The sequence below is a fragment of the Mustela nivalis genome (assembly GCF_964662115.1).
Source record: "Mustela nivalis genome assembly, chromosome: 17".
Taxonomy (NCBI): Eukaryota; Metazoa; Chordata; class Mammalia; order Carnivora; family Mustelidae; genus Mustela; species Mustela nivalis.
In genome coordinates this window covers 28,115,037-28,128,509 of record NC_139036.1, presented here as the reverse complement: position 1 = coordinate 28,128,509, position 13,473 = coordinate 28,115,037, and the positions used below count along the sequence as shown (strand labels likewise).

The 13,473-nt window shown below is 48.5% G+C and overlaps 2 protein-coding genes across 15 annotated transcripts in view; one reads left to right on the top strand and one right to left on the bottom strand.

The window, feature by feature from the left end:
- BCAS3 (BCAS3 microtubule associated cell migration factor) overlaps nucleotides 1-13,473 on the bottom strand; it is a 584,337-nt gene that overhangs the window by 18,440 nt on the left and 552,424 nt on the right. For all 11 annotated transcript variants that reach the window (XR_014304944.1, XM_082707501.1, XM_082707499.1 and 8 more), the window contains one exon: nucleotides 4,979-5,146. Coding sequence is in view for 10 of the 11 variants with exons in the window: in XM_082707501.1 (XP_082563627.1) it covers nucleotides 4,979-5,146 (168 nt within the window). In the remaining variant the exon portion in view is untranslated. The remainder of the gene's footprint in view (nucleotides 1-4,978; nucleotides 5,147-13,473) is intronic.
- The window catches only part of LOC309851810 (uncharacterized protein), a 48,318-nt gene that overhangs the window by 25,076 nt on the left and 9,769 nt on the right, over nucleotides 1-13,473 (top strand). For 2 of the 4 annotated variants that reach the window (XM_082707543.1, XM_082707544.1), the window contains exons 3-4: nucleotides 8,596-8,833; nucleotides 10,101-10,171. In XM_082707543.1, the coding sequence (XP_082563669.1) occupies nucleotides 8,596-8,833; nucleotides 10,101-10,171 (309 nt within the window). Of the gene's footprint in view, nucleotides 1-8,595; nucleotides 8,834-10,100; nucleotides 10,172-11,405; nucleotides 12,083-13,473 lie in introns of those variants that run through there. The other 2 variants (XM_082707542.1, XM_082707545.1) reach the window with 2 other exon arrangements.

The window sequence follows — 13,473 nt, the reverse complement described above, 5'->3', positions numbered from 1 at the left end:
GAAGCCTCTTTTCTCCCTTTAGTGCCATGATTATAAATGAGAAACGGTGTTCCTGGGATTGCAGGAAGTCACAGTCAGGGGGAAGAGACAGTTCCTCTTGACCTTGAGAGCTGACTTAGTGAGCTCTTAAGAGTCAACAGCAGCAAAAGGAGGCTGCCTGCAACAGAGACATGTCAAGCTTATCAGGGCTTGGGAATGAGTCCTGGGACTTTTGCCATTGGACATGGGAGAGAGCAAAGAAGAAAGAACAAGGTTTAGCTGAAGACGGAAAGAGTTAAAGTCTAAAGAGAAAACACACTTAATATGTATCCAGGTGTTTATGAAGATTTGTTGGTATTAGGTTCTATCTATCTAGACACAAAACAACTGGAGTAAGTACATGTTTTGCTTATTTAAAAAATTCTATTTTTTCTAGAAAAGGCAATATTGAAAGGAATGTCTGCTAAGCAGGAATTAGTCAGGTTGTTTTGAGGGGGGTGAGAGAGAGAGGAGGGGCTGTGGGAGACAGCATTCCGGGCAGGAGAAATATGTGTGGGGGGCCTGGCGGGCAGAGAGAGCACGTGGGCTCAGGGACCCTCCGGGGAGTTCAGCTTGGCTGGAGCTGGCAACAGCAGTGGGAGAGGAGTCTGGAGACAGGGCAGCAGCTGGTCATGAAGGGCTTTGTACACAGTGAGATGGGGTGGACCCGGACAAGACCAGGGTTGGGGGAGAGGAAGTATCAGCAGGTGCCCGGGTGAGTGGTTCTGGAGTTCTGGAGAGAGCCATCTTGGAGATTATTTGGAATTAGTTTAGAGGAGGTAAGGGAGGCCCCAGAAGCAGAGGAGATTGCCCTGTACTGACTGAGGGTGAGGGAAGAAGGCCAAGGCGGGGCTTTGAGAAATATACCTCAGGCCGAAAGGGAAGGAAAACCCAGAAAAGCAAGGGAAGAAAAGGAGCCAGATGCAGAAGGAAAACCAGGAGAGTGAGGCAGAACAGGAGCCACAGGAGAGCACCTTGAGATCATGGGGCATGGCTCATGGTGCCAAAGCCAAGGGTCTGGTGGTGACTTTGGGGAAATAGCTGTTGTGGTTGGGCAGGCTACGGAGGCTGGGACTGTGCCTCCTCTGTGTCAAGAGCGGATGGGAGGCTGTTGTGAAGACGGCTAGGATCTGGGTGCGTGGAGTCAAGAGATCTCTTGAATAATGACCACCATTTTCTCTCTGAGAGTAAGAGACAAGATGGTGGGGTAAGAGACCTGAGAATGGGGAAGTCTGAAATACTAGCCATGCAGAAGGAAAAAGAGATTTCAAAATGATGGACTGAGCACATGCACCATATTAAAAAAAAAAAAATGAAGGGAAAATATTAAAAAAGGAAACATAAACTCCTACGGGACTAGAGATCTGCGGAATCTTAAGAGAAGGAAATCAGGCCAGAAGCGACAGCAGGAGACAGGGACTGTGGCAGAACTGCTCACTTCTAGACTGGATGCAGAATTCATTCACTCAGCAAACAGTGACCACAGGCCTACTATGCACCAGACACTGTTCTAGGTGCCGGTTGCTGGATTCTGTGGGAAATAATGAGCACAAACTGAGAACAGGAGGAGGGGCTACTAGCACAATAGAGAAGGCCTCCCCTGGCTCACTGGAGAGTCAATGCCAGAAATCTGTAGAGGTGCCAAACTGAACCGCTTGGGATTCTCCTTCAGCAACCCAAGTGTCAGAGCAGAACTGGACTGACCTTGATTTGGAGTTTTGCTGAACGGGGACAATGAAAGGCTGACAGGGCAAGGGGTGTGTTAATACTCCAAGACAGCGACTCAGCCAGTTATTTTAGAGCAGATTTGCAAATCACACATGTGATCTAGTTAGAATACCTGGTCAGCAGCCCCCATGGAGGACAGAACTAACACCTGCCTCCTAGATGAACTGTGTTTAAAGACAGACCTTGTCACATGTACATAGAGACCTTAGTAGGATGCTTGCGTTGACTCAGCGGGGCTGGGTGGGGCCCGAGACTGCATTTCTAACCCACTCCCAGGGACAGAGGGTGCTGCGGATTCCCAAACCACTCCTGGAATAGCAAGGCTTAAAGAGAGAAAGAAAAAAAAAAGGTTTTGCTTTACTTTTGGGGCACAGCTAAATTGCCTATGGTATAGCTTACTGGTGAGGTGCTGAAGCTGGCTGACAGCGACATTTTCAGGAATTCAGCAAGCCAAACGACACCATGTTGTTGATGGCCTGACATTGGCCGTAACTCGAGTTTTTACACTACAGAAATGTACAAATGCTACCAAGCAGGGCCTACCCGCTTCCCTCTGGAAAGCCGGTTGGTAAACAATTCCCAGCATGTCACTAGCGTAGCCTGTTATCACCGTGACGAATGCTCTAAAATGGGCTTCAGTGTTGGGGGGTCACAAGCGCATGCTCTGTTCACACCTTGTTAAAGAGGCCATTGGTCGTGATTGAGAGACTACACAAGGTGCCTGCTGGCAGGTACTGAGGATTGATCATCTCGGGTGCCTTGGAGTACCTGACACCAGCAAACACTTACTGTCACCTTATGTGTAGGTCCTGTGAGCCACGGAGAGGAGGAGAGTGGTGGGAAGGCAGAGATGGACAGGCTGCTATGGCAAAGGGAGGCTTGATGACATTCGCATCCAAGTTGCACTGCCTGTCCCAGGCCATTCCTGGGTGTGCAGGGCTGCCCCTCTGAGGCCCTTGGCTGCACCACTAAGCCCGGCACTTCAACTGGAGTTGCACGACGGGACAACTGATTCTCCGCAATGGCAGAGGGAAACGAGTTAATTTCCATAATACCTGCTTTACTGACTGACCCTTCAAATGGAGGCAGATTTTAAAAAACTGATACATTTAATATGGTCAAAAAACCCCAAATGAATCCCTTTTGGTGACATTTTGGGGAGGAAAATGAAATTCCTCTGCTCAAGAAGGGCATCTCTTATTTTCTGACCTGTGGGTCATGCAGTTTTAATTTCCTCTCTCATCTCTTCTTCTTCTTTTTTAATTTCACAAACCTGCTTAAGGCCACAAAGACACTCCTGAATCCCTCAGCTGTCTGGCAGATGAACTGCTGCCAGGTTTGTTCAGGTTAGTGTTTGCGCCAGGCTGAAGTTCTCCAGCTCCGGACCCGGCACCCCTTTAAATCTGCTTGCTGGCAGAGGGGCTCCAAGTACTGTCTGAGGAGAGCAGCCCATGAGCCGTGTGAGCCCCGGCAAGGGTGGCTCCTGGGGAGTGAGTCTGGTGACACCAGGCCCTGGTGGATGTAGCAGGGGCTGGCAGGGAACCGAGGAGTGCAGGGGAAAGGCGGTGCTAGAGGGAACTTTTGGAATGAGAAAAGCTTCCCCCCTTCTTTGAACTTCCAAGGAAAACAGGGTCAGAGTGTCTGTAAATGACAGCGCCCGCCTCATCTGCAGATGCAGGGAAAAGAACAGGGGCACGGTGGGCTACCATCCATGGTTGGGAGGGCTGGGTGATGGGAGAATGAAGGTGTGCACATGTCTGTGCATGTGTGTGCACGAGGGAAGGGGGCATGGCTGGCTGCTGCTTCCAAGGTCTGCATCTCTTCTCTCTCCAGGGAAGAAGGGGGTGTGGAAGGGGGCTGGCCCTCAGAGATGGCTGTCTCCTGCGGCCTAGGGCACTTCTCTATCCCCAGGCACACTCCTTCTCTTCCCTCCTTGAATCCATTCTGTCCATTTGCCTAGTATGGCGCAAGCACTGTGGACGGGCCCAGAGCTGATGCTGTGGAGGTGGAGAGGAGAAAGATGGGTCTCCCTCCACTTGGCACAGAACAGGAGGACTGAATGGGAGGTGAAGAAGGGAGGGGAGGAAGAGAGGGAAAAGCTTAACTGCTGACTATCTAGGGGAGGGGGAGTATCCACACAGAAGTGGGACAGACGTGTGATGACGGCGGGCATTTCAAGCCCTGCTAAAAATGGTTGCCTCTCTAAATCTTGCTGATCCTGATTCCTGTCCCAGGTTGTAAGTTTCTCCTCGCTGGGATCCTCTTCCCAGGTAGGCCGGTGCAGTGGGGACGATAATGTTCACAGTAAAGAATAGTCTTCAGAGGCCTTGGGCAAGCAAGAGTGGAAGGCCCATGGCCAGGATCTGCTCGACCCAGTAGGAAGTTCCTGTTGACCTCAGGAACTGGGGAAGAGGCCTGCTGGGCAGTCGTTCTTGGGCCTAAAAGCTGGGCTAGAGAATGCATTAGTCACATAGGAATGGAGAATGAGGAGGTGCTTCGGAAGAAAAGGAGCGGTAGGCTGCGCTGTAATTGTGCGGCGATGGGAGCATCGTGGTCTTTCCTGACTGCATGCTGTGCACGTGTGTGTGCCTGTGTGCATGGACACATGCGTGCGTGCACGTGCACATGTATGCTGCTTGCTGGCACAGGGCTCACCCATCTTCTAAGGACATCTTCTGACTGCTCTACAGATTCGAGAAGCTGCCCTGGGCTCTGGCTGCCGAGCCCTCTCACAGGCAAGAGCCCAAGGGCAAAGGCAGCAGAAGAAAAGAGTAGCCTGGGGGCTCAAACCAGCCTTGCTACACGCTTGCTCCCTCCAGGCAGGCAGGCCCCACTGCTACTTGCTAATCCACAAAGCCTCGAGCATGAGAGTATGACGGAAGGTGCGCTGCCTTCCCACTCCATGTCTTAGGACTGCTGAGAACTGAGGGACTCCACAGTTGTTCCTTCCCTTGGAGTAGGTGTCCTTCCAGGAGCCACATGTACAACACAGTTGCATTTGTCACTGCATTTGTGTACATGTTATTCCACGTACGACGGGTCACTGGGTCCCGTGAACTCCTTCACACAGGGCTCTCCCAAGACCAGAGACTTCCAAACTGATGCTAGTCAGAGTGCTGACCAAAGGAACACACAGTTAGAACAAATGGACACCCTCTCCCGCCAGAGAAGGTCTATGCCAACATGTGCTGGTCCTGACCCCGTCAGGCTGGAAGTGCGAGGCCACCTTTACCTGTTCCGGATCCCACCACGTCCCGGCTCGGCGACTCGGCCATGGCATCGGCGAGCCGCTCCCGGAGGCCTTCCTCTGTGTGCTCCATGGAGGACATGTGCCGCAGTCCAAAGCCCTCTGGCCAGCTCCCACACACCTCTAGCAGGGTCACGCTCCGGTCAAAGGTACCTGCGGCACACATGGGATATCCGGCCTTGAGTGTGTGCTTTCAGAGAGCGGGCCCTTCCTCTGTCTACCCGCCACTAGCCGCCCCCTCCTCACCCCCACCCCCACCCCCACCATGGTCCATTTTGGCTTTTCTTCTCCAGGCTGGATGGAGGAGACACCACCATGAAACCCGTGCTGAGGGCAGCAGCTCATGACGTGAGATCAGACAGGGCAGACTTTCAGGAAAAAGACCTCAGAAACAGGTCAAGGGCAGATCACCTCTTGGCCAGGTTCAACTCAAACACACCTCTACTTTTCTTTCTTTGAGGCAATAGGCCTTCCCCTAACAGTTCATTTAAAAAAGTGGTACATAGCTTAAAACTTCAAAAAAGTTTTCCATCCCATTCCATCCTCTAACCTGTACCCAACCTCCTCATGTTACATCTGAGGCTCAGATCCAACAGCAGGTTTGTGACAGACCTGGGTCAAGAACTCCCATCACCTGACGTCTCAATCTGGAGCTCGCTCTACTCTGCCGCATGCAGTCCCCCAGCTGCCCAAGGACAGACCGACAAGAGGGGCACCATTTGGGGGACGCCAGCAATGGAGCTGGGTGATAGAATTTCCAGCAAAAATTGTTCCTTAACTTGAAGGCGTGCTCCAGTTCCAAGACGTACATGGCGCTGTGCTCGGTGCCAAGATGAGATTTTAGGTGCAAGATCACTTCAAAGTCTAAATTTAAATTCTTCTCCTCTATTATACAGCAAGTCTTCTGTGAAAGCTTAGTTCGTCTACTCTCTCTTGGAAGGAGATTATCGTCATGCTCTGTTGCTTTAAGCACATACCATTTTCCCAGTGATTAGGTAACTGAATCTACTGCATTTATTGGGCTTGGTTCCTGCCAGCACCAGGAAGATGGGGAAAAAATGCAAATGCCAATGTTTCCTAAAGTTAAAAGTACGCACAACACACACTTTTTATCAGGCCTTGCTTCTCCTCTTTGATCAGCCGTCAGAAACTATCTTCCCCAGGCGGGCAGGACTGGGCAGCGTCAGCGCACACTCTCTGCCAATGACAGGTGGTAATAGAGAGGGTGCGAGCCCCAGCCCCGGCAGGCGGCCCTGCCTCTGATAATGGCCAAAGCATCGAGGTGATAACCGTTAGTAAACACTCCGACAGCCGGTGACTCCATACATCAGCAAAGAGGGCCAGATAATCCTGAACTCTTCTGACCAGACAAAGGCCCTTGGCCAGCCCGCTGGGATTTATATGTGTGGCAAGGGTCACCACTGGCTCCTGAATGTCATCAGCCAAGTTTGGCTTTGATTTATCTCTTGCCTAATTGCAGGGAAGGTTCCTGGTGCTAGGAGGATGGGTAACATCTACAAATGTATCTCCCCAAGGAGAGGCCACCTTGGGACTGGGTTGCTGGGCATCGGCTTGTTGGGTGGGACCCAGGAATGGGGAGCTGCCTGATACTACCTTCTCTCTTCATTAGCAGGGTCAGGATGGATCTGGAGAGCCAGGAGCCAGTGGTGGGGGTGAGGAGCTCTGAGCATCAGCCCTCCAAGGGTCTGAACTGTGCATTCATGCCTTGGCAGTACCAAGCCCAGAGCCAACCCCCGAGAGCATTAGCAATAATCAAAAGTGCCCAGGCCCTAAGGACTGGTGACATACTGATATATGTCACTGATGACATATGACCCACTCTCTAAGTGATGTTAGGTAAGTCCCTCAATCTCTTTTTTCCATCTCTGAAGTAGAACTATTAACTCTGCCTCGAAGGAATGGAAGGTTAAGCCAGGTTCCCACCAGGAGCCGGAGTTCTCCCCTGGTGCTGTCCCACTCTTAGCCGACAAGATCAAGAGCTACAGCGTCATTGCGCATCTGATGACCGGCAGATGAGGGAGTTAGTAATAAAACCTGCGCACTCCCCCACCTTGTAACCGCAGGACTATGGTGACAGCTTTCTTATGGACAGACATGTCTCAGAGTCTGTCTCAAGAATGGAGATGCCCTTACCTTCTGTCACTTCACAAGAGCAGCGTGCCTGTCCCTAAAAGGTGCTCAGTCAGTGTTAGTACACGCCGTTCTTAGAGGTCAGGGCAGCTGAGCAGACAGCAGGAGCCAAGAGGAAGAAGAAAACAAAATAAGCCAGCAACATGCTATGACAAGAAGGGTGCAGGTAAGAAGGCAGGCCTGATCTACGACAGATGGTAAAGGCCAGGGGAGCATGTGGTATTTTAGGGACAAAACAACAGTAGACATGTGAAAAAGAAATCATGAGCTGGTGGAGAATGGAAATAGAGCTGGACTCAAATGTAGGTTCTCGACATGTATTAACTGCGTAGGTCTGGGCAAGTTCTTTAACTTTCTGAGCCTCTGATTCCATACCCATAAAAGTGGAAAAAACAGTACAACCCTACAGCGTTGTTGTGAGAGTTGGATTAGATGAACATACAATCAATCCCCAGCACATAATGCGGGTGCTCATGTGCATGTTAGTAACAGCAAATATGTACAACTTTATACCACTGGAAGCATCATCATAAATATTGCCGATCACAATCCTGAGACTGGTTTATTTATTTATTTTTTATTTTTATTTATTTCTTTGACAGAGACAGAGATAGCAAGAGAATACAAGCAGGGGACTATGAGAGGGAAAAGCAGGCTTCCAGCTGAGCAGAGAGCCTGATGTGGGGCTTGATCCCAGGACCCCAGGATCAGATCCCAGGACCCTGGGATCATGACCTGAGCTGAAGGCAGACGCCTAACAACTGAGCCACCCAGAAGCCCCAATCCTGACATTGTTAACAATTATTATGGAAGAGGGGCTGGAAGCTCTAAGGGATTAGACGGCATGCTTGAGGTCTCGAAGTGACAGATCCTGAACACAGGCTCCTAATTCTTAGTTTGGACTTCATTCTGTGGCTTTACACTCTACTTCTCTTAGCTGCATCTGTAGTGGAGAACTGTTTTCGTTTTTGCTCTTTTTTGTTTAAATTCAGTTCATTAACATACAGGGTATTATTAGTTTCAGAGGTAGAGTTTAGTGATTCATCAGTTGCATAGAAAGAACACCCAGTGCTCGTTACGTCACATGCCCTCCTTGATGCCCATCATCCGGTTACCCCATTCCCCCCACCCCCGCCCCTCCAGCAGCCCTCAGTTCGTTTCCTAGAGATAAGAGTCTCTTATGGTTTGTCTTTTTCTCAGACTTCGTCTTACTTTACTTTTCCCTCCCTTCCAGTGGAGAACTGTCATAGGGAGAAATCACCTCCATCTTTCCTAACTTGTTGAGGGCTCTTATCACCTTCAACCAATACCTCTAAAAAGTCTTTTCCACTTCCAACCAGCCCAGCTTCTTTGGAGTATCATGGTAATGCTGACATGTCATCCTGTCTGTTGGATGGCACACAGGAGGGAAAAAACACTGACGGAAGATATATTCTGTTCTCTCTTCACAGGGGCACTGCTGAGGTGGTGTGGGCAGGAGGCTGGGGATACAGTGTCCATCAGAGGAGCACGAGATTGTCTCTACTGTCCTGAGAAGTCCCAGAGAGGACTTATCGTGCTGGATGGAATCTGCACAGACACTCTGTGGTGCCCTCTTCCTTGGCCTTGCCTTCTACCCTGGCCAGCGTGGATGAGGACAGCAAAGGAGATCCTGGACTCTTCTGGGTCCGGAGTGAGAGAGAGCTGCAGGTGTGTGTGTGTCAGCAAGGGTTGGGGTTAAGAGGCCAAGCCCTCGGAGAGTGAGGTCATCTCTGCACTCAGGCAACTGCACATCGTGTCAGCATTGTCGGCACGGCTATCATTCATCGGGTGGGCCCTGAGAGTCTCGATCAGATGGGCTGGCCCTCTGAGTCCCATTATGGGAGAAAGGGTCAGTTTCAAGGGAGAGAAAACACTTAGTGCAGGCTGTTCAAGAAGCACAAAATATACGTACTTAGCAACAAAGATTTTTTTTGCTGAAGCAATGCTCTGTGGTTTGCAAAGCCCCCTCACATTTATTATTTCAGTTAACTCACACATTCCTCAAATACTGATTAGCATCCACTATGATATGACTCAAGCACAGCACTGAGGTATGGGGATACAGAGTGAGCCAAAAAAAAAAAAAAAAAAAAGGTTCATCGTCTTTCACAAAACTCTGAGAAGCAGCAATCGTCACCATTTTACAGATTTATATTTTACTGAGGCTGAGGGAGAGAGGTGAGGTAACTTAAGGCCATGGTTTAGATGTGACAGTCTTGCTCTGATGCTTTCTGGGAGTCCCTTCTTTTAGGGCTGCCTCCCACCCTGCTATTCTCTGCACAACATTTTCTAAGATTTGGTTCAAGTCTCATCTGCTTGCTGAAACCCTCAGTAACCAACCAAGTTATAATGAGAGCTGTTCCAGAAAGTCTGTTTGCATGGCAGGTTCTTTACCTTTTGGATGAAGCTGATGAAAGCTCTGAACTTGCCCCCAAAAATGTATGTTTGCATACATAAAATTATGTAAGCAATTTCATAAAATGCTGTAAAGTGATTACGGTTCTGTATGGTTCTCTGAAGCCCATCTTCGGATCCCAGGTTAATGAGATCATTTCCATGGTGTCATTCCCATCCTGCCTTATGTTGTCTTCATGATTTGCTCTCCAACCTACTTTAGAAGCTCCTCGAGGGCATGGATTCCTCCATAACCCATAAGTCTGTAATAAGTATAGGACTTTGTGCATCACATTTACTCAAGATATGTTTGATTATCAACTGATTGAGACCATCTAAGAAATCTGACAGTCACTTTGGAGTCAATACCTTTTCGGTAGGATCCCGGTGCCTAAACATCTAGGGCTGGGATTAGGAGGAATAAGCTAGAGGTAGGCAGAAAAGGGAGCTAAAGTGAAACAACAGGAAGGAAGGAGCTTATAAGGGAGCAGAAAAAAAAAAAGTCACGGTATTATTCTACAGCCTTCTGCATTTATTTTAGACTGGAGACCCCGGGAATTGGAGGAACCGAACAATCTGCCTTGGATGGCACGGAGAGTCGGGCTTGTACAGGTGAGCTTCCCAAATCCTACTTCCCAGCTTGGCATCCTGTGTTACACTTTTTTCCCCAGAGGAAAAATGGGTCAGGTTCTTGGGTTTCACAAACCCATTAAAGACACGCTGTGACAGCTGGTAAGCCTGCAGCTCCTGGGAAGCCTAGGGGAACATGTGCTCTGTCTTTGGTATACCACTGCTGAGGGGCAACGGAGCCTGAGGGAAAGAGGGGGCATGGGGTGTGTTCCTCGGAGCTGATAGTGTCTAATCACACCCTAGCTATTTACAAGATGTGGCACAGCCTTCCCCGTGCCTCAGTCAGGTTTAGCCCAGAATTTGGACTTTGATGAGAGGCTCCGGATCAGATTTCTAGCCTCCAGCGAGGCCAGGTAGCAGATGCAAAACTTGTCATTAAACACAAGCCCTTCTGGGTGAGCACTCACGACAATGATGATGTCTGTGAGAACTAAGAAAGGATTCTAGGTGGGATGGCAGCAACTACCAGAGAGCTTCCTTGTCTGTTCTCCAAATTAGCTCACTCAACAGATCTGGAGACTGGTCCTGTGGTGGAGAGCTCCTCTCTGTGTTTCAGGCTGGTTCACACAAGCACAGGCTGAGGACATTAGCTTTATCTGGTACCTGGATGTGGCCGCAGGCATATCTTACTATATCAATACGCACTGTGTTGTGACTAACACAGACTGGTTCACTGTGGGAAGGGGAGAGAATATGGGTACCCTGTCTGTCCCTCTCAATTCCTTAGGGTGGCTCCCAAGGTAACCGTGATCTCACAGCCACAGACACGGTATACAGCTAAGGGGCCTAGACCCCAGCAATCTTTTATGACTCAGATTATCTAATGGTCACCAAACTTGTGATAGTGTGCCATCTTTATCCCATATTCATCCATTTGGCTGTGGGGTTTGGGTTTAGGTCATTTTTATTTTTCAAATTCAATTCAATTAAATAATTACATTTTTAAAGTAGGCTCCATGTCCAGCATGGAGTTCAATACAAGGCCTGAACTCATGACCCTGAGATCAAGATGAGCTGAGATTAAGAGCTGGATGCTCAACTGACTGAACCACCAGGTGCCCTGGGGTTAGGTCACTTTTAAAGGGGCACCTGGCTGGCTTAGTCAAAAGAGCATGCAACTCTTGATTTCAGGGTCGAGAGTCTGAGGACTGTGTTGGGTTTAGAGATGACTTAAATATATAAAACATTTAAAAAAGAAAAGGATTTATTACTCCAGGTCAGAAGTAAATTGAGCAAGAGAAAGGAAAGGTACCAGCAGCAGAGAAATGCTTTTGCTGATGCCGGCAAGCCAGGAGATGCTGACGTGCCAGATGTGATGATGTTATGCACATCTGTTCTCCCAGGCCGTTGGGGCCACGGCTGGGAAGGGATTATTCATCATTCATCACAGTCCACGAACAGACTGCCCAGTGTGGCCAACATATCAAGCCAGAGGAGAAGAGTTCAACAGTAACTCGGACACCAAGATTTCTTCAATTTAACCAAATAGTTGTTTTGGCAACTACTTTCACAAGTGCCATGTATGATCACAACTCATACTTTCAAGAGGAGGAGATAGACCACAACTCAAGATACCAAGGTTATAACTGGACTTCTTCCATTAACTTATCTGGACATTCTAGGTCTTAATTTCCCCATTTCTCACATGCACAGTAAATGAGTAACTCCCACAATAGAGGTTCATCACACTGGCATGAATAGCCTCAAATGTAATTAATAATAATACACTAACAGAGCAATAGTGAGATGATGTTTGATGTATCTGGGGATAAAAGGTACCATATTTCATTTTCCATGAACCAGAAAACATAATTAAGCATTCATACCGTAAGTGGGTTCTTTTTTCTTTCTTACTTTATTAAAGATATATGGTAATCATCGGACCTGGGTTCACATGCCATCTCCTGCTATTTTCTCACTCTATGACCTTGGGAAATTCATTTGGCCTCTTTGGACCTTGGTTTCTCTACCTGCCGTAGTGGGCTGAATTGCATTTCCCCCCAAAATATGCCCACCTCAGAATGGGACCTTATTTGGAAATAGGGTCTTTGCAGACATAATTAAGGATCCAAGATGAGACTATCCTAAAATTAGGGTGAGTCCTAAATCCAGTGTCTGGAATCCTAATGACAAAAAGGAGAGGAAAATCATCAGACAGAGCAGGAAAAAAACCATGTGATGACAGAGGCAGAGAGACCGGACTTATGCTGTGACAAGACGAGGAATGCCGGGATCCACCAGAAGCTGGAAGAGGTAAGGAAGGTTTCTCTCCTAGAACCTTTGGAGGGACTGTGACCTTGCTGACTCTTAACTTTGAACTTCTGGCCTCCAGAAATCTGAGAGAATAAAATTCTGTTGTTTTTAGTCACCAGGGCTGTGGTAATTTGGCATGGCAGCCCTAGGAAAGGAATACACTTAGAGAACAGGGACATGAAATCTGCCGTCCAGGCTGTTGTGAGCATCTGATCAGATTGTGCATGAAAGAGTGTCAGGTAAAGTCGCACAGGGCCACCTGAACACGGACAGCTACTGTGGGACTACGGGAGCAGTTCTTCAGAGGTGTGCTGGGATTCTGAGAAAGGCTTAGAAAGTGAAGACAGTGATCTGGGGACATCTCTAGGCCAGAAGACAGGCACTAGGCCAAAGACATCATTAAAGCTGAGTGGCTCTGTGTGGTGACACAGCAAAGGCCCTTGATGGGAACTCCAAGCACAGAAGTGGGTGTGTGGCCCCCACTTCTCTGAGGATGCCTGCAGGGGGCACAGGAGGGCAGGCCAGGTGGCTCTTAGCTCCCAGGTTAGCTCCCTTCCATTCTCGTGATCTCCCTACCTTTCCCTACATCTGAGGGGGATGTTTCAGCTCCTAAATTGTTTAATAAATAAATAGGATCATACTCAACATGGGTAAGGATAGAATGAGGGTAAGGAAGAAGATAAGGGTAAGGAAGGAATGAGACGGACTGGTGCTGGTGGGGAATATTATTGTTATAAACCCCATGAAGGGCAATTTGGCAATATGTACTAAGAGCCTTTTAAAAACATTTCCAACCATGACCTAGGGATTCCACCTCCAGAATTCTAGCCCAAGTAAGTAAGATGCTAACCAACCCTCAGGCATAAAGATGCCCCTTGCCACTTTAACACTGCCTTAAAATAAGGTATTTGTGAGGTAAATCATACTTCCTTCTTGCAGCAGAATATTAGGTAGTCACCAAAAAACCATGTTTATAATAGGGGAAATTCTTTAAGATATCATGTCAAATAAAATCAAAACAAAATCGTATA